This window comes from Chiloscyllium plagiosum, chromosome 39, assembly GCF_004010195.1.
Source record: "Chiloscyllium plagiosum isolate BGI_BamShark_2017 chromosome 39, ASM401019v2, whole genome shotgun sequence".
NCBI lineage: Eukaryota > Metazoa > Chordata > Chondrichthyes > Orectolobiformes > Hemiscylliidae > Chiloscyllium > Chiloscyllium plagiosum.
The window spans coordinates 17409269-17431762 of NC_057748.1; the positions used below are offsets into that span (position 1 = coordinate 17409269).

General features: G+C 46.2%; 1 protein-coding gene across 4 annotated transcripts in view; it reads left to right on the forward strand.

Moving 5' to 3' along the window:
• The window catches only part of polr3h (polymerase (RNA) III (DNA directed) polypeptide H), a 20208-nt gene extending 3053 nt beyond the window's left edge, over positions 1-17155 (forward strand). For all 4 annotated transcript variants that reach the window (XM_043679878.1, XM_043679880.1, XM_043679881.1 and 1 more), the window contains exons 3-7: positions 8543-8639; positions 9981-10067; positions 12909-12972; positions 13711-13915; positions 16767-17155. In XM_043679878.1, coding sequence (XP_043535813.1) covers positions 8543-8639; positions 9981-10067; positions 12909-12972; positions 13711-13915; positions 16767-16820 — 507 coding nt within the window. In that variant the 3' untranslated portion in view covers positions 16821-17155. The remainder of the gene's footprint in view (positions 1-8542; positions 8640-9980; positions 10068-12908; positions 12973-13710; positions 13916-16766) is intronic.
• Positions 17156-22494: the final 5339 nt, after the last annotated feature.

The window sequence follows — 22494 nt, forward strand, 5'->3', positions numbered from 1 at the left end:
GAGTAGATAGAGTAGACAGTCAGAAACTTTTTCCCCGGGTATAACAGAGTGTTACAAGGGGACATAAATTTAAGGTGAAGGGTGGAAGGTATAGGGGAGATGTCAGGGGTAGGTTCTTTACCCAGAGAGTGGTGGGGGCATGGAATGCGCTGCCTGTGGGAGTGGCAGAGTCAGAATCATTGGCGAACTTAAAGTGGCAATTGGATAGGTACATGGATGGGTGCTTAAGCTAGGACAAATTTTGGGAACACCATCGTGGGCCGAAGGGCCTGTTCTGTGCTGTATTGTTCTATGTTCTAACCTGCACATCTTTGGATTGTGGGAGGAAACCAGAGCACTTGGGGGAAACCTACACAGACACGGGGAGAATGTGCAAACTCCACACAGACAGTTACCTGAGATGGGAATCAAACCTGGGTCCCTGGTGCTGTGAGTTAGTGCTAACCACTGAGCCATTGTACTGTTCCATTGCGAGTAATCTGCCTGCAGAAAGCAAACTAAACACCTTCACTATCCTAGCTATCAGCAACTCCACTTTAAAGGAGCTATGAACCTGCACTCCAAGGTCTCTTTGTTCAGCATCACTTCCCAGGACCTTATCATTAAGTGTGTAATCCTGCCCTGATTTGCCTTTCCAAAATGCAGCACCTCACATTTATCTAAATTAAGCTCCATCTGCCACTCCTCAGCCCACTGGCCCATCTGATCAAGATCCTGCTGTACTCTGAGGTAACCTTCTTCACTGTCTACTACACCTCCAATTTTGGTGGCATCTGCAAACTTACTAACTCCTATGTTCACATCCAAATCATATATATAAATGACAAAAGGCGGTGCGCCGAGCACCGATCATCGTGGCACACCACTGGTTACTGGCCTCCAATCTGAAAAGTAACCCTTCATCTCTGTCTTCTACCTTTGAGCCGGTTCTGTATCCAAATGGTAGTTCTCCCTGTATTCCATGTGATCTAACTTTGCTAACCAGTCTCCCATGAGAAACCTTGTTAAATGCTTTACTGAAGTCCATATAAATCAATTCCACCAATCTGCTGTCATCAATTCCCTTTGTTGTTATTTCAAGATACTCAATGAAGTTTGAGAGACACAATTTCTCATGGACAAAGCCATGTTGACTATCCCAAATCAGTCCTTGCCTATCCAAATAGATGTAAATCCTGTCCCTCAGCATTCCCTCCAACAACTTGCCCACCAGCAATGTCAGACTCACTAGTCTATAGTTCCCTGGCTTTTCCTTACCACCTTTCTTAAATAGTGGTACCGTGTTATCCAAACTCCAGTCTTCCAGCACCTCATCTGTGGCTATCGATGATCCAAATATCTCAGCAAGGAGCCCAGCAATCTCTTCCCTAGTTTCCCAAAGAGTTTTAGAATACACCTGATCTTACATAACAATTTATCCACTTGTATGCATTTTAAGGCGTCCAGCATCACCACCACCTCTGTAGAACAATGACCTAGTCTCGGTGCAGAGAGTGGCATTCTGAGATTTTCAATGGTATGAACGTAGCTTAGGTCTGGACTTCAGAATGATAAAGATCAGGTTCTGAAGCTTAAAGTCCGATGCAGATACATGTGAAATGATGCACTTTGGGAGGATTAGTATGGAAAGAAAGTGTACTACAATAAATAGGGCAATTTGGTAAAACATGGAATTCATGTTAAAACAAGTTGCCGAAGAAACACGGCAGGTCTGGCAGCATCTGTGGAGAGAGAAAGCAAAGTTAACACTTGGAATCTCGTGGCAGTTCTTCATAACCCTTCAGGCTTCTCCAACAGATTTGTGTTTTTATTTCCAGTTTCTAATATCTGCAGTTCTTTGTTTATTTTGAATTTCGTGTTGTCTACGTACTCATCCCTAAAGATGATGTGCCTTTGATAAGGTGATTAAACCTGCCGAACCTACTGAATATATAAAAATAGAGTGAGTTAGTTGCTGCAGGATTCCTAGCCTTTGTGCTGCTACAGTTTGAAAAATCACTAGTTAAGCCTCAGAATAATGTGGTATTACAGATTGTTCTGCTATAACGTGCGTTTCGTTAACACAAATTCACTATAATACGATTGATGAATTAGGGGGTTAGTTTCTAAAGTGCAAAGTTTTAAAGTGTGTATTGATTCTAACATGATTCCAGCCCCATTAGTTTAAATGGTGCAGCTATTACACAATTTTCTTATAAGGCGGGATTGCACCAGAACAGAACTACCACGTTACAGCAGAACAGACTGTACTCCATAATACTTTGAAGTTTGCATCACATGTAGACAGGGTGGTTAAGAAAGCATTTAGCAGGCTTGCCTTCATTGCTCAGACCACTGAGTTATAGGGGTTGAGATGTCGTGTTGCAGTTGTACAGATTGCTGGTGAGGCCTCTTCTGGAATACTGCGTCCAGTTCTGGTTGCCCTGCTACAGGAAAGATATTATTAAGGTGCAGAGGTCCATATTGTTACCGGGAATGGAGGGTTTGGGTAATGGGGAGGGGCTGGATAGGCTGGGACTTTTTCACTGGAACTGAGGGGTGACCTTACAGAGGTTGATAAGATCACAGGGGGTATAGATGAGGTGAATGGTAGATGTCTTTTCCCTTGGGTGAGGACTTTCAAGACTAGGCAGCATACTTTTAAGGTGAGAGGAGAGAGAGATTTTAAAAAGGCGTGAAGGTTTTTATTTTACACCGACAGTGGGTTGTGTGTGAAATGAACTTCCAGAGACAGTGGTGATGTGGATACAGTTAACAACATTTAGGTAAGCTCATGATGAAGAAATGTTTGGAGGGATGTGGACCAAACGCAGACAGGTGGGACTAGTTTAGTTTGGGATTATGGTCAGTGTGGACTGGTTGGGCTGGACATTCCGTTTCTGTGCTGTATGACTCTATGGTTATGACTCCATGGAAAGGGCACGCGGAGAGTTACCAGAATGTTTCTGGAGTGAGTGGCTTCTGTCCTGAGGGAAGATTTGAAAAGCTAGAGCGTCCTCCTGGGAACAGAAGCATAGAGGTGACTTGCTGGTGGTTTCAAGATGAGAGGTTTTGATAAGAAAGATCTTTTGCCCCAACTGTTGTCTGGCAAGTGGATTAACGACAAAAAATTCTAAATGATTGGCTGGAGAGCTAGAGGGGTGAAGAGAATAGTTTCCCCTCGGCATTGTTAGGATGAGGAGTGCTGCTTGAAGAGGTTTTTGTTTTGGTTTAGGTTTTCATGGGATGTGGGTGTTGTTGCTTCACCAGCTTTGGTTGCCCATCACTAATTGTCCTTGAGAAGTGAGTGGGGTGCTGACTTGTTGAATCTGCAGTCTATGTGGTGTCAGTACACCTAGGGCGTTAGGTCAGGAATTCCATGTTTTTAACAGTGATGTAGTGCCCAGTCAGGGTGTTGTGTGTCAGAGAGGAGAACTGCAGGTGAATGATGTTCACTGCTATCTATTGCTCTTGTCCTTTAAGGGGCTGGAGGTCATTACTTTGGAAGGGTGTTAGTGAAGGAGGCTTGGCGAGTTGTAGATGGTATGCTCTGCTGTGTTGGAGGTAGAATGGGTGCCAGTCAAATGGACTGCACTGTCCTGGATGGTGGTTAGCCTCTTGACTGTTCTGGAGGCTGCGTCCATCCAGGTCAGTGGGGGGGATTCCATCATACTCCTGGCTTGTGCCTTATAGATGGTGGACAGGCTGTGGGGAGTTAGGAGGTGAGTTACTTGCTGCAGAATTTCCAGCCACTGACCTGCTCTTGTTACCGCAGTATCTTCAAGGATGGTCCCGTAAAGGGAGGGTGGCTAGTTACTGGATGAAGAGTTTATTGGTTGCGCAGGAGAAAGAGCAGGAGTGTGTAACTGAGCACAGCTCTTTCAAAGAGCTAACACTGGTATGATGGGGCCAATGGCCACCACCTCTGCTGCTCATTATAAATGAAGCTTCACTGTGATACCATCAAAATAGTCCTCTTGATGTTCCCAGATATCGTTCTCAAGCTGGTTGAGTGAAGAGAAACAGCCTGATACTTCACTTGCTGGAGGGTCAGAGTCAGGTTCATTCTGAAGAAGCAAGGTCAAATCAGCTGGGAATAGTACTTCACAATGATGTGGTTTTGATAACATAGAACAATACAGCATAGTATAGGCCCTTCAACCCTCAATGTTGTGCCAAACTTTTATCTTACTCTAAGATCAGACTAACCTACATACACTTCATTGTACTATCATCCATGTGCCTATCCAAGAGTTGCTTAAATGTCCCTAATGTATCTGACTCTGCGACCACCTTTGGCAGTGCATTCCACACTCCCACCATTCTCTGTGTAAAGAACTCACCTCTGACACCTCCCTAAACCTTCCTCCTTAACATTACGCCTCCTTGTGATATCCCTCCAAACACTTCTTATTCAGGAGCTCATCTAAATGTCTTTTAAATGTTGTTAACTGTATCCACATCACCACTTTCTCTGGACGTTCATTTCACACACAACCCACTGTCTGTGTAAAATAAAAACCTTCATGTCTTTTTAAAATCTTTCTCTTCTCACCTGGGAAAAAGTCTTTGGCTATTCACTGTATCTATGCCTCTCAACATCTTGTAGACCTCTTATCACGTCACTTCTCATCCTCCTTGTTCCAGTGAGAAAAGTCCTAGATCCCTCAACCTTTCTTCGTAAGACTTGCCCTTCATTCCAGGCAGCATCCTGGTAAATCTCTGCACCCTCTCCAAATCTTCCACATCCTTTCTATAATAAGGCAACGAGAACTGAGCACAGTATTCCAAGTGTGGTCTAACCAGGACTCAAAAGAGCTGCAGCATAACCTTGTGGCTCTTAAACTCAATCTCCCTGCTAATGAAAGCCAACACCCCATAAGCCTCCTTAACAACCCTATCAACTTGATGGCAACTTTGAGAGATCTCTGGGCATGGACCCCAAGATCCCTCTGTTCTTTCACACTGCCAAGAATCCTGCCTTTAACCCTGTAATCTGTATTTAAATTCGATCTTCCAAAATTAATCACTTCACACTTTTCCAAGTAGAACTCCCATCTGCCACTTCTTAGCCCAGCTCTGCATCCTGTCAGTGTTCCATTGCAACGTACAACAGCCCTTCACACTATCCACAACTCCACCAACCTTCATGTCACCGACAAACTTTTTAACCCACCCTTTCCCTTCCTTATCCATGTCATTTATAAAAATCGCAAACAGCAGAGGTCCCAGAACCGATCCCTGCAGAATACCACTGGTCACCGAGCTCCAGGCTGAATACTTTCCATCTACAACCACCTCTGTCTTCTGTGGGCCAATCAATTCTGTATCCCATGCCTCCTTACGTTTTGAAACAGCCTACCATGGGGAACCTTGCTAAAATCCATCTAGATCACATTCACTGCTCTACCTTCATCAATGTGTTTTGTCGCATCCTCCAAGAATTCAGTAAGATTTGTGAGGTATGAACTGCCCCTCACAAAGCCATGCTGACTATCTCTAATCAAGATATGCTTTTCCAAATGATCATAAATCTGCCTCTCAGAATCCTCTCCAATAATTTGCCCACCACCATGTCAGACTGACTGGTTTGGAATTCCCAGCGTTATTCCTAATCCCTTACTTGAACAAGGGAATAATATTTGCCATCCTCCAATCACCTGGTACGACTCCAGTGGACGGTGAGAATGTAAAGATTATTGCCAAAGGTGCAGCAATCTTTTCCTTTGCTTCCTGTAGTAACCTTGGGTATATCCCGTCTGGCCCAAGGGACTTAACTATCCTCATGGTTTTCAAAATTTCCAGCACATCCTCCTCCTTAACATCAACATGTTTGAGCATTTCAGCCTGTTTCACATTGTCCTCACAAATGACAAGGTCCCTCTCACTAGTGAATAATAAAGCAAAGTATTCGTTGTTGTGGTTCTGTTCGCTGAGCTGGAAGGTTTTGTTGCAAATGTTTCGTCCCCTGGCTAGGCGACATCATCAGTGCTTGGGAGCCTCCTGCGAAGCGCTTCTTTGATGTTTCCTCCGGTGTTTATAGTGGTCTGTCCCTGCCGCTTCCGGTTGTCAGTTTCAGCTGTCCGCTGTAGTGGTTGGTATATTGGGTCCTGGTCGATGTGTTTGTTGATGGAGTTTGTGGATGAATGCCATGCCTCTAGGAATTCCCTGGCTGTTCTCTGTCTGGCTTGCCCTACGATATAAACACCGGAGGAAACATCAAAGAAGCGCTTCGCAGGAGGCTCCCAAGCACTGATGATGTCGCCTAGCCAGGGGACGAAACGTTTGCAACAAAAACTTCCAGCTCGGCGAACAGAACCACAACAACGAGCACCCGAGCTACAAATCTTCGCACAAACTTTGAGCAAAGTATTCATTAAGGGTACAAGTTCCCTCCACTATCCCTGATTGGGCCTACCCTCACTCTGGCCATCCTCTTGTTCCTCACATAAGTGTAGAATGCTTTAGAGTTTTCCTTAATCCTACCCGCCAAGGCTTTTTCATGTCTCCTTCTAGCTCTCCTAAGTCCATTCTTCAGTTCCTTCCTGACTACCTTGTAACCCTCTAGAGCCCTGTCTGATCCTCGCTTCCTCAACCTTAAGTAAGCTTCCTTCTTCCACTTGAGTAGATGTTCCACATCTCTTGTCATTCAAGGTTCCTTCACCCTATCGTCCCTTCCTTGCCTCAGTGGGACAAACCAGTCCAACCCTCACAGCAGATGCTCCCTAAACAACCTCCACATTCTGTTGTGCATTTCCCTGAGAATATCTGCTCCCAGTTTATGCTCCACAGTTCCTGTCTATAGCATTGTAATTCCCCCTGCTCCTATCCCTCTCCATGACTATAGTAAAAGTCAGGGATTTATGATCACTAACACTGAAATGCTCTCTGACCAAGCACCAGCTCCAATATGGCCTCCTGTATGGTTGGCCTATCTACATATTGAGTCAGGAACCCTTCCTGGGCACGCCTGACAAGATCTGCTCCCTTCAAACTATTTATACTAGGGAGGTTCCAATCAATATTAGGGAGGTTGAAGTCACCCGTGACAACAGCCCTGTTGCTTCTGCACCTTTCCAAAATCTGCTCCTCCGTGTCTCTTTTGCTATTGGTGGGAGGTGAATAGAGAACGCCCAGTAAAGTGACTGCACCTTTCCTGTTTCTGACTTCCACCCATACTGACTCAGTTAACAAATCCTCCTCGGCAACCTCCCTTTCTGCACTTGTGGTACTATCCCTGATTAGTAATGCCACTCCCCTACCTCTTTTACCACCCTCCCTATTCCTTTTGAAACATCTAAACCCTGGAACATCCGACAATTATTCCTGTCCCAGTAATATCCAAGTCTCCGTAATGACCACAACATCATAGCTCCAAGTACTGCCACAAGTTCTAACCCTTATTGCTGTTGCTTCTTGTGGTAAAATAGACACACTTCAACCCATCACGCTGACTGTAACTTTGCCTATCGGCTGTCTATCCTTCCTCACAGACTCTGCATGCTGTATCTGCCTGTTCACCAGCTACCCCAACCTCTGATCCATAGATCCAGTTCCCATCCCTCTGCCAAACTAGCTTAAACCCTTCCAAAGGGCTCTAGCAAACCTCCCGCCCAGGATTTTGATACCCGTTTGCTGAGCTGGGAATTTGTGCAGCAGACGTTTCGTCCCCTGTCTAGGTGACATCCTCAGTGCTTGGGATCCTCCTGTGAAGCGCTTCTGTGATCTTTCCTCCGGCATTTGTAGTGGTTTGAATCTGCCGCTTCCGGTTGTCAGTTCCAGCTGTCCGCTGCAGTGGTCGGTATATTGGGTCCAGGTCGATGTGCTTATTGATTGAATCTGTGGATGAGTGCCATGCCTCTCGGAATTCCCTGACTGTTCTCTGTTTGGCTTGTCCTATAATAGTAGTGTTGTCCCAGTCGAATTCATGTTGCTTGTCATCTGCGTGTGTGGCTACTAAGGATAGCTGGCGTGTCGTTTCGTGGCTGAGCACTGAGGATGTCACCGAGACAGGGGACGAAGCGTCTGCAACACAAATTCCCAGCTCGGCAAACAGAACCACAACAACGAGCACCCGAGCTACAAATCTTCTCACAAACTTTGAATTTTGATACCCCTCTAGTTCAACCCATCCTCCTTGTACAGGTCTCACCTTCCCCAGAAGGTATCCCAATGATCCACATACCTGAAGCCCTCCCTCCTACACCAGCTCTGCAGCCACGTGCTCAGCTGCACTTGCTTTCTGCTCCTAGCCTCACTAACCCATGGCACTGGTAGCAATCTTGAGGTTAATACTGCACTTGTCCTGCCTTTTAGCTTCCAACCTAACTCCCTGAGTTAAATACAAAGAAGGATTGACCAGCAGCAGCACAGAGGATGGCTAGAAACTGTTGGAAATATTCAGTCAGCAGATCAAAAGTAAGGTTGGAAAGTGGTTGGATTAAACTTCTAGATGGGGTGTGGAGCTGCAGACATCTGGATTATCAGTGATTTGCAAATTCAATTGAGAATCTCTCTTGATTGTATTTTGCTGCTGATTGAGCTGCTGTGTTTCTTTCTACAGGTCGTATATAATGTTGGCCTCTGTATTTGCCTGTACGACATTACCAAGCTGGAAGATTCCTACATTTTTCCAGGGGATGGAGCATCTCATACCAAAGGTTATACATTTCAAAGCCAGGAACCATATTTCTATTTAGTAACTCTCAATAAAGCAATCTCCGTTTCCCTCCTGTCGCTGCCAGTTCTAAATCTGGGCTGGAGATCAATGGCACACTGTCACAGAGTATGGTGTACAACAGTCTGAGAGCATTTAAATTCCACTTGGACCTCCTCACCTCCTTCCTCATTTGTTTATCTCAGCCTGGGGAGGCGTGTCTTAGACACACTGATGATATTCACCTCGACCGCTGTATCGATAAACTTCTTCAAAGTTGCGACTGAGTCCTGTGTTGGTTTCTAGCCGCCCACCTTGTATCGATCTCTATTCTTGCTTTCCCCCTACAAGGGGCAATGCATTGTTTGTAGCAGCTTTTCATAATTTTATAGACCACCATTAGGCCATTGCTGAAGCTGTGCTCTGAGAGACCATGTCTATCCATCCTGATTGCAACTGTTATCATCGTTGTAAATCTTTCTCATGCACCAGTATCCCTGTTATGTGACGATCAAACCTGCGTACAGCACTACAAACAGGGCATGTCTTTCCTCCTTTTCAGTTTTGTCCCTCTTACAAATACATTCGCACTAGATGTGCCTTTTTTATAGAGTTGCTCGTCAGTTCTCATGGTTTATATATTTATGCTTTCAGATGCCATTTGCCTCCTTTTGCCAGTTAGCTTTTGTTTTGTTTTCTAAGTAATATGATCTGCTTCAATGCTAAATGTGATATGTCCTGTTCAGCTAAATTGAAATTGATTTGTTATTCATATGTCTGTACGAATGGCAAATTGATTTCAATTTAGCACTGAAGCAGGTCATATATTACTTAGGAAACAAAACAAAATCGAACTGGAATATGAAGTGAAAGAAAATCTGAAAGCACATACACTTCTGAATGAGACAGGCAGGGAGTATTTTGTTTGGATAACGTTTTTACAGGACCTTGAGATCTTGTTTGAGTAATCCGAAATTCGGATAACTGACGTTTGGACAACCAAGGTAAGCCATAAGAAGGAAGGTGGTGGATCTTGACTCTTGGCTAATGGTCACTTTTGGGATCCACAGTGTCTGTTCATGTTGATGCAACAGATCCTGTGCCATGATTAGTAAAGCCAAGTTCTTCCTGTAATCCTGCCAGCTCTCCTTGTTTAACCACACTGAAAACAGAATATCTGGCGTCTTTCTAATGTGCAGTTTGATGGCCATGTTTGTCGACATGCCAACAATAATGACTCATTGGTTGCATGATTTGAATATGGCCTGAAGCTGTGAAGGGTGCTATATAAATGCAGCTTTCTGCTTTAAATGTATTGTTTTGTCTTCTCTGCTTTCCCATTCAGTACATTTCCGTTATGTGGTCTTTCGACCTTTTCTGGATGAGATTATTACCGGCAAAATTAAAGGCTGCAGTCAGGATGGTGTTCACGGTGAGTAACTTATAATTTGAGGTATTCAGTCGCCACCCACCCGTGTCAGGTTGGCTTCTGGTTCTCTGCCTGGGTTTACTGAGTCTAAGTGCATTGATGGGTTCTTGGACTAAGATGGATTCAGAATTGTGTATGCCAGGTCATCACACCTTGCTGCAGAAAGCAATTCGTGGCAGCTCACTCCTGTCCCCAGCCCTAAGCTCTTGTAACAGTTATCCTAAGTCTGTTCCTTCTCGTTACAGCTGTCTGGTCTGTGAAGACAGTTTCTTTGTATTAAACTCCATGTCACTGTGAGCAACTCTTTTAAACCTCCTCTTCATCTTCGCTGCTTAAAGGAGAACAATCCCAGCTTCTCTTGTTTCTACATAGCTGAGTTCCCTCATCCTTTGCACCCCTCTTCAAGTCCACGTCATACCTTGTCTGTCCTTTTATAAATTTTTTAAAAATAGTTTTTCCCATTATATTCAATGGTGAGACTCTCGGAATTGTTTTTTCTTTAATTAGTTCACTGGCAAGGGTTTCGCCTGTTTGTTGCCCAGAGGCCAATCCTAAAGGACATGAGTCAGATAAGCTTTTATGATAATTGCCAGTGGTTACGTGGTCTGTGGCTGTTCATTGTTCTGCAGTATGTATGGCATGTACACATCTGAGAGAGAAAGTTCCCTTCACAATTGTGCAGAGTTAGCAGTCTGCTCGTGTGAAAAGGAGAAAGCTTTTTCCGCAGCTTATGACCTTGGAGATGCCTGGAATTTGCCTCTGTTCCCACGAAGGCAAAGGTTTTGATTTGCTGTTGACGTTCAGATTGAAAGCCAAGAAGGTGGAGGGGGGGGGGTCTCTGTGTCAAGGTCGCAGTCAGTGGACTCGGCTTTGCTCATTCCTCAGGATTCCAGAACCCTGCGGTGATGAAGGATTCTCACTGAGAAATCGCCAGGAATAATTGCAAAATAGGTGTGTTGGTCTTGCTGCATTTAGCAGCCCTCGTTCCCCATCCCGTACACTCCTGAATGGTACTGGAGTTCTTTGAGTCCCAGGACTTGCTTCATTCACACACGGAGCACAGTTCCAGCAAGGGGGGAAGCTGGATGGTGATGAGGAGCAGGAATCCTTGCTGATCTATTCAGGCTCCCTTCCCGTTTGTTGTTGGCAGCTAGTTCATCCTGCACCGTGTACCCTTCCTACCGCATCTGGATTGAGTGGGCTTGTATTCCCTCCGAGTGGGAAGATTAAGCTGTGATCGTGTCAAAGGGTGTAAGATAATTCCAGGATTTGACTGGGTAAATGGAGCAAAGCTAATCCTTACACTGGGGGATGCCTAGGACAGGGAGGCACAGCCTTAACATTAGAGCCAGGATCTCTAGGAGTGATGTCAGGAAGTATTTTTATTACAGTTCGGGCAGTGAAAGCTGCCGAGACCGAAGGCCAGCTGAAAATGTCAAAACTGGCATATTGATGGATTTTTGTTAGGCAGGCAGATTAAGTTGATGAATCCAGGGAGGTTCCTGAAGGGTTTAGGACAGGTAGACAAGGTGGTCGAGATGGCACATCAGATGCTTTCCTTCATTGGGCATGGTATTGATTATAAAATGCAGGAACTGAATGATGAAGCTGTATAAACAGGCTGATTAGGCTGGAGCTTTGTTTACAGTTCTGTGAAGAAAGATTGGATGGGCTTCCAACTGGATAGAGAGTGGTCTCCTGTTCCTACAGCTCATTGCCCCCTTTACCTACTGGGGCATTCGGGACCTGCCCCTTCCCATAGGGATGGCAGCAGAGGGGTTTGTGAAGACACTGAAGTGAGGACAGCTATCAGAGCTATATCTGCTCCTCTGTGCTCTGGGGACAGGGTCCCGCGAAAAACCCTTGTCCGAAATCCCAACAGACCAGTTTCTGACCAGTTAGTGGAATCCTGTGCCCGGTCTATTGAGGGTTGTTTACATTCAGGAATGAAGTGTTATCTGTTCTTATCTCTGTGTCACAATTGAACATTTCGGGGTCAGATGTAGGTCATTTCATGGCGCAAAGGGTCGCATCCCTGCCTCTTAACCTGAGGTTCAGGGTTCAAATCCCACCCCAATTAACGATGCCTTTGTAATATTGATTATAAGTCTGCAAATGCTTCCAACTCCTGCCACTGACAGGTGGTGAGAATGAGAGAGATTACTGGTCAGCTATATGATGAATTGGAGCCTCTATCATCACTACCCATATCTCTATATCACATCCCACTCGGTTTGGGCCCAACCTTTGCTCATAAGATAGCTCCTTTATCTTTGTGAAGTTTCTCCGAATTGCCTCAAATGCATGTTTATCCTTCTGTAGTTAAAGCAGACTGCAACTCGGCTGCACGGTGGCTCAGTGGTTAGCACTGCTCCCTCACAGCACCAAGACCGAGATTCAGTTCCACTCTTGGGCGACTGACTGTGTGGCGTTTGCACATTCTCCCTGTGTCTGTGTGGATTTCCTGCCACAGTCCAAAAAATGTGCAGGTTAGGGTTGATTGGCCAAACTAAATTGTGTCCAGGGATGTGTAAGTGAAATGGATTAGCGATTGGAATGCAGGGGATGTCAGTGTGGAGGGTCAGTGTGGTCTCATAGGCTGATCGGCCTGTTTCCACACTATAGGGACTCTATGATTCTAGACGTGTGCACAGAACTCCAGGCCTATTGCGCCCGTGTCTCTGGTGCTGAAATATATCTAGGTTGCATTATTGACTCAAATCCTTGGAAATTGTCTCAAGCTTCCTTTCGCCAGGGTCTGGTTCTGAAATCTGGATGTCCCACAGTACAAGGTCAATGTCTAACCCTTAACTTACACGGCTGTTCCTCCTCTCTCCCTCACAGTGACGCTGGGATATTTTGATGACATCCTCATCCCTCCAGAATCTCTGCAGCAACCTGCCAAGTTGTATCCTTCAGTGACTGAGGGAAACAGATCCTCTCAAGTGATTTGAGAAAATAAAATACACCCTGAGGCTGGTGGGGATCTGGGACTCGCTGCTTAAAAATGATGGTGGAGGCAGGAACCAGCAAGACTTTGAGGAAGTATTTAGATGAGCATTTGAAATGCCGTAGCATGCAAGGCCATGGGCCACGTGCTGGGAAATGGGATTAGAATAGATGAATTTGTTGATTTCTTCTTGTCACTTACCGAGATACAGTGAAAAGTGTTTTGTGTGCTACAGGCAGAGCTTACCATACCAAGTGTATCGGGGTAGCAGAACAGAGTGCAGAATAGTGTTACAGCCACAGAGAAGGTGCAGTGAGAGAGAGATCAGAATTAACATCTGAAAGGTCTGTTCAAGAGTCGGGGAATGCTTGTTGGATGCTTGATGACTGGCATAGACTTGCTGGGTCAAAGGGTCTCTTTAGACCTGTAAAAACTCTATTTGAAAGGAAGCTGGATAAACAAAAGAAGGGAAGGAATAGTAAGATGTGATAATGGGGTAACAACACAGACCATTAAGGTGGGATCTTTTGTTTCTCTGCTGTGAAACGCCTTATGATTCTGGAGGGAGCCATTTAGCCAGTGAGAGACCACAGGGTTTCTGGAGGGAGCCATTTAGCCAGTGAGTAACCACAAGGTTTCTGGAGGGAGCCATTTAGCCAGTGAGAGACCACAGGGTTTCCTTGACTGGGCTGACAGTGATGAGACGGAGCAGGTATGGGTGTGGGAATACGAGACTGACGAGGGCACACATGACCTTTACATGGACATCGGTGAAGAGGTCAGACTCCGAGTAGTGGATGAAACCTTTGTGGACACCTCCCCCACGGGGCCCAGCGCAGCGGAAAGCCTGAACTCCACCGCAGAGGAGACCCAGAGGAAGGAATCTCCTTACACACTGACGGTAAGGCTGGTCTCAACTCGTGTGGGGAGGCAGCGTCAGGACAACTGTGGGATCTTTTCCCCAGGGTGGGCGAGTCCTGAACTAAAGGGCATAGGTTTAGGATAAGAAGGGAAAGATATAAAAGGGACCTAAGGGGCAACATTTTCACACAGAGGATGACGCGTGTATGGAATGAGCTGCCAGAGGAAGTGATGGAGGCTGGTACAGTTACAACATTTAAAAGGCATCTGGATGGGTATATGAATAGGAAGGGTTTAGAGGGATATGGGCCAAGTGCTGGGAAATGGGACTCGATTAGGTTAGGATATCTGGTCAGCATGGACGAGTGGACTGAAGGGTCTGTTTTCATGCTGTACGTCTCTATGACTCTGTGACTTGCAGTTATTTAGTGAGTTCAGAATGTCCTAAAATTCCTTGCAGCCAATACTCCCATTAAACTACAAAACACAAACCTATGGGCGCTGGAAATCCCCAACAGAAATCACATGAATACCTCAGCGGATCTGGCAGCATCTGTGGAGAGAAATCGGAGTTTAACGTTTCCCTTCCTCAACGTCCTGTGACATGTTGCTATTGAGTGTGCAGTTTTCCCAGAGTGCCGTTATTTCATTTTTTTTTTGGCACTGCCGTGCACTCATGATATTTATAATGTAATGAGCCCTGGGTGGCATGGTGGCTCGGTGATTAGCACTGCTGCCTCAGACCGCCAGGGACCCGGGTTCGATTTTAGCACTGCTGCCTCAGACCGCCAGGGACCCGGGTTCGATTTCCGCCTCGGGCGACTGTCTGCATGGGTTTCCTCTGGGTGCTCCGGTTTCCTCCCACAGTCCAAAGGTGAATTGCCCAAGTTAAATTGCCCATAGTGTTAGGTGCGTTAGTCAGGGGCAAATGTAGGGAAATGAGTCTGGGTGGGTTACTCTTTGGAGGGTCGGTGTGGGCTTGTTGGGCCAAAGGGCCTGTTTCCACACTGTAGGGAATCTAATCTAATCTGTGCAGTGCAGTACCAACCAGCTGCTGTATAGTAAGGCAGCATAACAGTAGTGAATGAAGTCCTGTTTTTAAATAGTGTTCTAATGTGGGCACTACATTGACCAGATGGCACAAAGTAAACTCCCACAACCTAGTAATGTCTAGCCCATCTGTTTTTAAGTGATTTTCTTTTGTTGTTGAGGAGTAAATATGAGCTGGGAAACCAGATGGGTTGTCTTCGAGCTAGTCCTTCAGGATCCTCTAGGAGAAAGCGAGGATTGCAAATGCTGGAGATCAGAGTCTAAGAGTGTGGTGCTGGAAAAGCACGGCAGGTCAGGGAGTAGGAGAATCTGCATTTCGGGCATAAGCCCTTCATGATGAAGGACTTTTGCCCTAACCGTTGATTCTCCTGCTCCTCGAAGGCTGCCTGACCTGCTGTGCTGTTGCAGTACCACACTGTCTACAGGATCTTCTGCTTTCATCTCAGAAGGCATACATCTCATCGGAAAGACAGCTCCTCTCGTGGTGCAGCACTCGTTCAGTACAGCTCCGCAGCTCTGACGGGAGGCTGTGGCATGCTGGGTCATGTCACTGGTAATCCTGAGGCCCAGACTGATGCTGTGGGAACTAGATTCAAACCCCACCACGGCAGCTGAAGGAATTTTAAATGCATTTCACAACTCTGGAATAAAAGCTCAGCGTGGTGCCCGTGAAACTGGAGTATCAGCAATTGTTGTAGGGTCCCGTCTGGTTCAGTAATCCCCACTGGTCACGGAAATCGGCCATCCTTACCCAGTCTGGCCGGAAGCAGCGTGGTCATCTCTTCACTCGGCTGTGTGCTCACGCGGTTCAAAGGGCTATTTGGGGTTGGAGCAGCAATTGTTTGCTTTGGCCAGTGATGCGCATATCCTCTGAGGATAAGAAAGGAAATGAACACAGGACAGCCCCACCAGGGGAGAAATGTAAAGTTTAATGGGTCTGGTTAGCTGGATCTGAGAGCAACGAGGAGAGCCGAGGCTGTTGAGTGAGTTTTGGTGGAAAGGAGAGTGGTGGCCGTTAATGAAAGCACCCTGTGAGGGTTTGAGTGTTGAACTCCTTAATGTTTGGAGGGACAGAGAGTTGTGTTTGCCTCTTGTCTGGAGCCTCCTGTTGGCTGGGTATAACATGAGGAAGGCAATAGCTGCTGGAGAGAGAGAGAGAGAGAGAGAACCATAGACAGCATTTGTCCTTCTGAACCATCATAGAATCCCTACTGTGCGGAAGCAGGCCACTCAGCCCATCAAGTCCACACCAACCCTCCAAAGGCATCCCACCCAGACCCAACCCCTACCCTATCCCTGTAAATCCTGTTTCCCAAGGCTAACCCACCTAGCCTGCAGATCCCTACACACTATGAGTAATTTAGCCCAGACAATCCACGTGCATATCTTCGTGTGGGTTTCCTCCCACTGTCAGGACATGGGGAGAATGTGCAAGCTCCACGCAGACAGTCACGCAAGGGAGGAATCAAACTCTGGTTCCCTGGTGCTGTGAGGGCTAACCACTGGGCCACCGTGCTACCCTGCTGGTGGGAAAAAAAATGGGTGATACAAGAACAAGTACTGAAACTAAAATCTTTGTGTTGTCCTGAATTCTGTAGAGACAGAAATTAGAAGCATATCATTCACTGTCAGTCTGTGTTCCTTTGTTTCTCCCTCATTCTGTGTTCTATCGCTGTTCCTGTGTGTCTCTTGCTTCATATGCATCTCTCTGTCTCTCCCTGCCCATCCCTTTACAATGTTGTATGCGGGGTTGGACTGAACCAGAATAAATGGGAATCCACCCCATTTGGGATTGGCCCATTTTGGCCTCCTATCTAATTACGGTTTCCAAACCTTTGCAGGGCTCCATCAGTGAGCCGGGGCTGGGGCTGCTCTCCTGGTGGACGAATGGTTAATGAGCAGGACAGGAAGGACTCTATTGGGATGCAGCTTTGAGACGGCGGTGCCTGGATGGAGCTGGAGCACACTCTGGCCTTGCTTCTCTCACCGATTCCTGAAGGATCCAGTCTCCCCGAGACCAGGACAGATGCTGGACCAGAGCAGGAAGCGAGCAAGATCCTGCTGCGACAGGGAACATTTTCCTTACTATAAATGAACATGCATGAGTGGAACATTATTGGAAAAGCTTCCAATAAAGACTTGGTTTGTAGAGACCATGTTGACTACCTCACAGCACAGAGTGGCCTGACTTCGCAACAGGTGCTTAAAGTAAAGATGTTTGTGGATTGGATTTTGTTGTTGTTTTTTTAAATGGTGCTGTTGAGGAAACGAGAAAAGCCCACAGTGTTCCAAAGCTAGTCTGGCTCAGCTGGGAGAGTATAGTCTGTAGATCCAGAGGTTGACAGTTCAAACCCAGCACCTAGCCTTCAGCACCATTTGTCCAGGATCAGTGAGGGATCTTGTGTTAAACTGAGACTCTGTTTGTTAAAGATCCTGTGGCACTTTCTCATTAAGTCTCAAAGTACAGCACCAAAATCACAATATGGACATATGCCCCCAGGATATATATTTTTCAGGTTTCTGTCTGGTTTTTTGTATTCAAGGTCTACAGTTCAATCTCACGACACTGGGGACAGACTGGGCTGGGGCACCCAGGATATTGCTGTGCACAAAATGGCTGCCACAATTTCCTGTCCAGCCAGTTGCTATGAAATGCTTTAAATGTGCTGAACACAAGTCTTTCAAGCTCCAAATGCATCAGTCTTTTAAAGTGTTTTAAGAAAGTTTCAGTTCTTCCCTTTATTGTTCCTTTTCACCTTCTCTCACTCCGCCATCTCTCTTCCTCTCCCCTTCTGTACTCCTCCTGCCACATTCTCTAACCCCCGCCCCCGCCCCATCAAGATCTTGTAAGTTTTAATTAGATTGCCCCTCTTTCTTCTAGACAAAATTGCCCAACATTTCCTCATGAGATTAGCCCCCTTATCCCAGAAATTGGTTCAGTGAACCTTCCCTGAACTGCTTTGAATACAATCATCTCCTTTAACTATGGAGATCAGAATTACATGGAGTACTCCAGCTGTCGCCTCACCAATGATCCATACACTTGCAGACAGCTCCAACGTCCTTTCATAATCGATTTCCCTTGCAGCTAATCGCAGGAAGTTAGTGAGGGGACCGATAGAAATCTATTTGACGCTTTCCCCCTCACTACCTTACCTCAGCTTATTAAAGATCCTGCTCTCGTTTCCTACCGTGAGTTCCCATGAGCTACCCTGCCCCTGGATTGAAACTCGGAGACACCTTCCTGCCCAGTCAGACTGTCACTGCTTTCTGTGTTCGGGTGGGTCACTGTCTCCTGTTTATCAGTGGTGGAGTTGACCTTGGGCAGTGAGCGTCTGTGGTTCCTGTCCCTGTGACATGCCACACTGCCCCGGGTGTTAAGTAGGTGCCAACACTGTCTACTGTGGCACCTGAGACACATCAAGCCTCAAGAAGGTACCAACCCCAGTCCTGATTACCGTCCAGCCCTGGGGCTAAGGCAGGATCACATTACTCTGGTGGCCACTTGCTCTTGATAACTGTCCAAGTGAACAGCAGGAATTTTGTAATTGGCATGTTCAACCGTGTCACAACATCCCTCTGGAGCCAGTACAACTTCAACCCAAGGCTCCTAGCCCAAGGGTAGGGACTCAGCCACTGCACCCTTTAAATTCGATGGGTACATGAATACGAAGGGTTTAGAGGGATATGCTGGCAAATGTGATTAGATTAACTTGGGATAGACGAGTTGGACTGAAGAGTCTGTTTCATGTTGTACAATTCTATGCCTCTGACTCTTAAGTCAGGATGGGATAGAATGGTTGTTAGCTGTTGTTCTGTGCTTCTCCATCCACTAGCCTAACTAGTGCTGACACTCCCATTAGACAATGTCTATGAGGTACATCTGTGCACTAGACACCTTATTAACCAAGACTGGTTTGGGAGAGCGGTGTGTATAATGGATAGGATAGGGTTCAGAATCTTCCACTGTCTCTCGTCATGAGTTTGGAATTTAATGGATGGGTGAGATGGTGGATGGGTATATTTCTCCCTCGAGATTGTGTGTGTCGCTGGCTTTCCAGTGTGACTGCAACTTGAAGCCTTTAATGGAAATGAATGACCACTTCAAGGTTAATCCCACTGCTGCGTGTATGATCTGGCTGTGAGAGGGAGCCTGCCCCCATGTGGCACAGTAAACTAGGGCAGACTCTCTCCTGGAGCGGTGATGGCTTTGTGGTAAAGTCATGGACTCTAATCCAGAGCTCCCAGCTTCATGTTCCAAAGACCTGGGTTCAAGTCCCACCAAGTCACCTCCTCAAATTAGAATTCAGTAAACGTGAAACTGAAGAGCAATTGTTTACTGATGTCTTTTAGGGAAGAAAACTGCCCTCCTCACCTGGTCTGGCCTACATGTAACTTCAGACCCACAGCAATCTAGTTGACTCTTATTTACCCTCTGGGCAATTGGGGATGGGCAGTAGATGCTGGAACACCCAGTGGTACCTCAGGAATAAAAGCACAGTGGGGAAGACCGCTTCAGGGAGGGCATTGGGAGCCACCCCCTGCCTTGATTGTTGATCCCCTTGTTCCACACTCTGTGAAATAGCTCCCTCTGTGAGTTGCCTGTGTCCCCCTCACGATCCTGGTCCTCCCCTGGCTGTCAGGATCTAGCGAGCTGCCAGCTCTCAGCAAGTAGGGTCTCCACCCTGAGATCCTGGAGCTGCCTGTCACTAGTGATGGGGAGATTATACTTAGTCTATTCCCACTCCCTTTGAGCACTCTGATCCCTCACTGCCCCACCCACTCTGATCCCTCACTGCCCCTCCCATTCTAATGCTCCTCTATTGGCCCTTCCATTTCTCCCCACCCTGATTCCCCCACGACCTCTGCACCTTTCCCTTGACCAAAGTTCTCAGGTATTCCATCCAAGTCAACCCTTCTGTTTGTCATCACCTGGTTTGATATTTCCTTGAAAACTTACATCTCCTGGTGGTCTGGTTTCCCCCACCTGGAGGAGGCCATTCAGCCCCTCGAAGCCACAGCACCATTCATTTCAATCATAGTAGCCTTTGGCTCAGCTTCTTTGAGACAAACTGGGTGATAATTTTTACGGCGAAAGACAATTACATCATTGACGATAAGGGCAGTCATGGGGTCGTTAGTCAGATGGACGCATTTGTGGTGTTGCTTTGAATGGTGGCATCAATCCATCTCCATGACTAGCCAATGTCACAGCTACAGTCGCTGAGATTGACCAGAGAGAGAGTGGGTGGAAGAGCTTGTGTGTATAGGTGTTTTGATCAACCTGTTCATAGATGATATTGCTCACTCTGGAGCAGGTGGGACTTGAATCTGACTCTCCTAGACCAAAGGTAAGGACACTATCACCACACAAGCCCTAACTTGCATTTATACAGTGTCTACATTGGTCGTAGGACATCCCAAAGTGTATAACAGCCAGTGAAATACTTTTAAAGGGTAGTCATTATTGTATGGCAAACAGCTTTCACTCAAATCACCAAAAGATACAGATCATCAGTTGTTGCGGTCTTGTCTGAGTGTGTCACAACACCTTTCAGCAAAAATATTTACATCTAGCTTGAGGGATGAAACCTTGGTCAGGACACTGCGGAGAATTCCCAGTCCGTCTGGAAGGAAGGCCATGGAATTTTTAAGACGGCCTTGGAAGGCAGACAGGGGCTTTGATTCAACACAGGATCGGCAGCAAAGACTTCTGTCCCGCAGCAGCAGCAGGGATTATGTGCTCAAGTTCCTAGAGAGTGAGACTTGAATCTCAACATTCAGGTGCTCGCCAGTGACCTGAGCTCAATGTTACAGGAGGGATGAATCCATGATTGGAGCCATACCAACCCCACTGCTGCGTAAAACTTGGAATTGGAAGATTCGATATAAAAATCATGCATTGCTGTTTCACAGATTTGTTGTAGCAGGAAAGGAGGCCATTTGGCCCATCATGTCTACACCAGCTCTGCACACTCATCCTCTTCATATTATACAATGTAAACCATATTGATTGAAGCTGGTTTCTAAAGAAGCCACTGATGGAGTTTAATCTCAACGTTCTTCCCAAAGTCTGCATTAGAAAGCGCATCGCAAATAAAATTTTAAAATCCTTCCTCTTAGTGGTACACATTCAGCAGATGGACAGCTGCACTTTCTACCCTAGATTATGAATCACAGAATCCCTAAAATATGGAAGCAGGCCATTCAGCCCATCAAGTCCATCTCTGTAACCCTGCATTTTCCCCTGGCTAACCCACCTAGCCTGCACATTCCTGGACACTGCGGGCAATTTAGTGTGACCACTCCAACCTACACAACCCTGGACTGTGGGAGGAAACCCATGCAGACACAGGGAGGATGTGCAAACTCCACACAGATCGTCACCTCAGGCTGGAATTGAACCCGGTCCCTGACGCTGTGAGGCAATGATGCTAACCACATGAAATTTGTGAATGATGTAGGTTTCTGTTTTGATTGGCAGTTCAAAAACATCCTAAAGTTGATTATGACTGATGACTGTTAATTTATAAAAGCTATATACTGCAGCTTGGGAAATCTTGTAAAAAATGGTGGAAATACTCGGCAAGTTTGACAGCATCTGTGGAGAGAGAAGTGGAGGGCGTTAATGTTTGAGATCTGTCACTTTTCACTTAAACTCCAATGTTTTTCTGTCTCTGTTTCTCTCTCCACCTGCCCGGTATTTCGAGATTGGCTGTCTATAAGAACAAGTCATCTGATTACTCCCTCGTGCCATTTCCCTGGAGTCCCACAGATTTTCCCTTTTCAGTCAGTGATTCAACTTCATGTGGAAAGTCATGACTGAATCTGCCTCCATCATGGTGTCAGTCAGCACCTTCCTGATCATAACCACACGCCGTGTGTGTGTCTGTGTGAGAGAGTGTGTGTATGTGTGTGTGAGGGTATGCATGTGTCTGACTGTATGTGTGTGAGTATATGTGGAGTATGTGTGTGCAAGCATGTATGTGAGTATGCAGATATGAGTGAGTGTGTGTATGAATGTGTGTGTGTGCATGTATGTGTGTGTGCAGATATGTGCGTGCATGTATGTGTGTGTGCAGATATGAGTGAGTATGTATGTGACTATGCAGATATGAGTCTGTGTATGTATGTGAGTGTGTGCGTGCATGTATGTGTGTGTGCAGATATGAGTGTGTGTGAGTGTGAGCGAGAGACAGTGTGTATGTGTGTGTAGATATTTTTCTTTGTGCTTCTTTCACCAATCACCTTAAGTCTGTGTAGTTTTCTGGTTCCTGATTTTTCCAATAAGAACAAAGGGTTTCTTTATATCTGTGCAGTCCCTTATGATTTTGAACACCTTTAATCAAGGCTCCTCCAAGATGAACAGTCCCAACCTCTTCAATGTATCCATGTAAGTGAAGTGCCACATCCTGGAAATCATGCCCATGAACAATATTCCCACTAAGTCATGTAGCCGGTGGAAAGCTCCACACAATGCTGATGAATTGCTTCCATTTCCAAATGCTACTGCTGCATTCCACTTTCCTACCTTTCCCCAAGGACCCTCAATTCCCTGACTGATTAAAA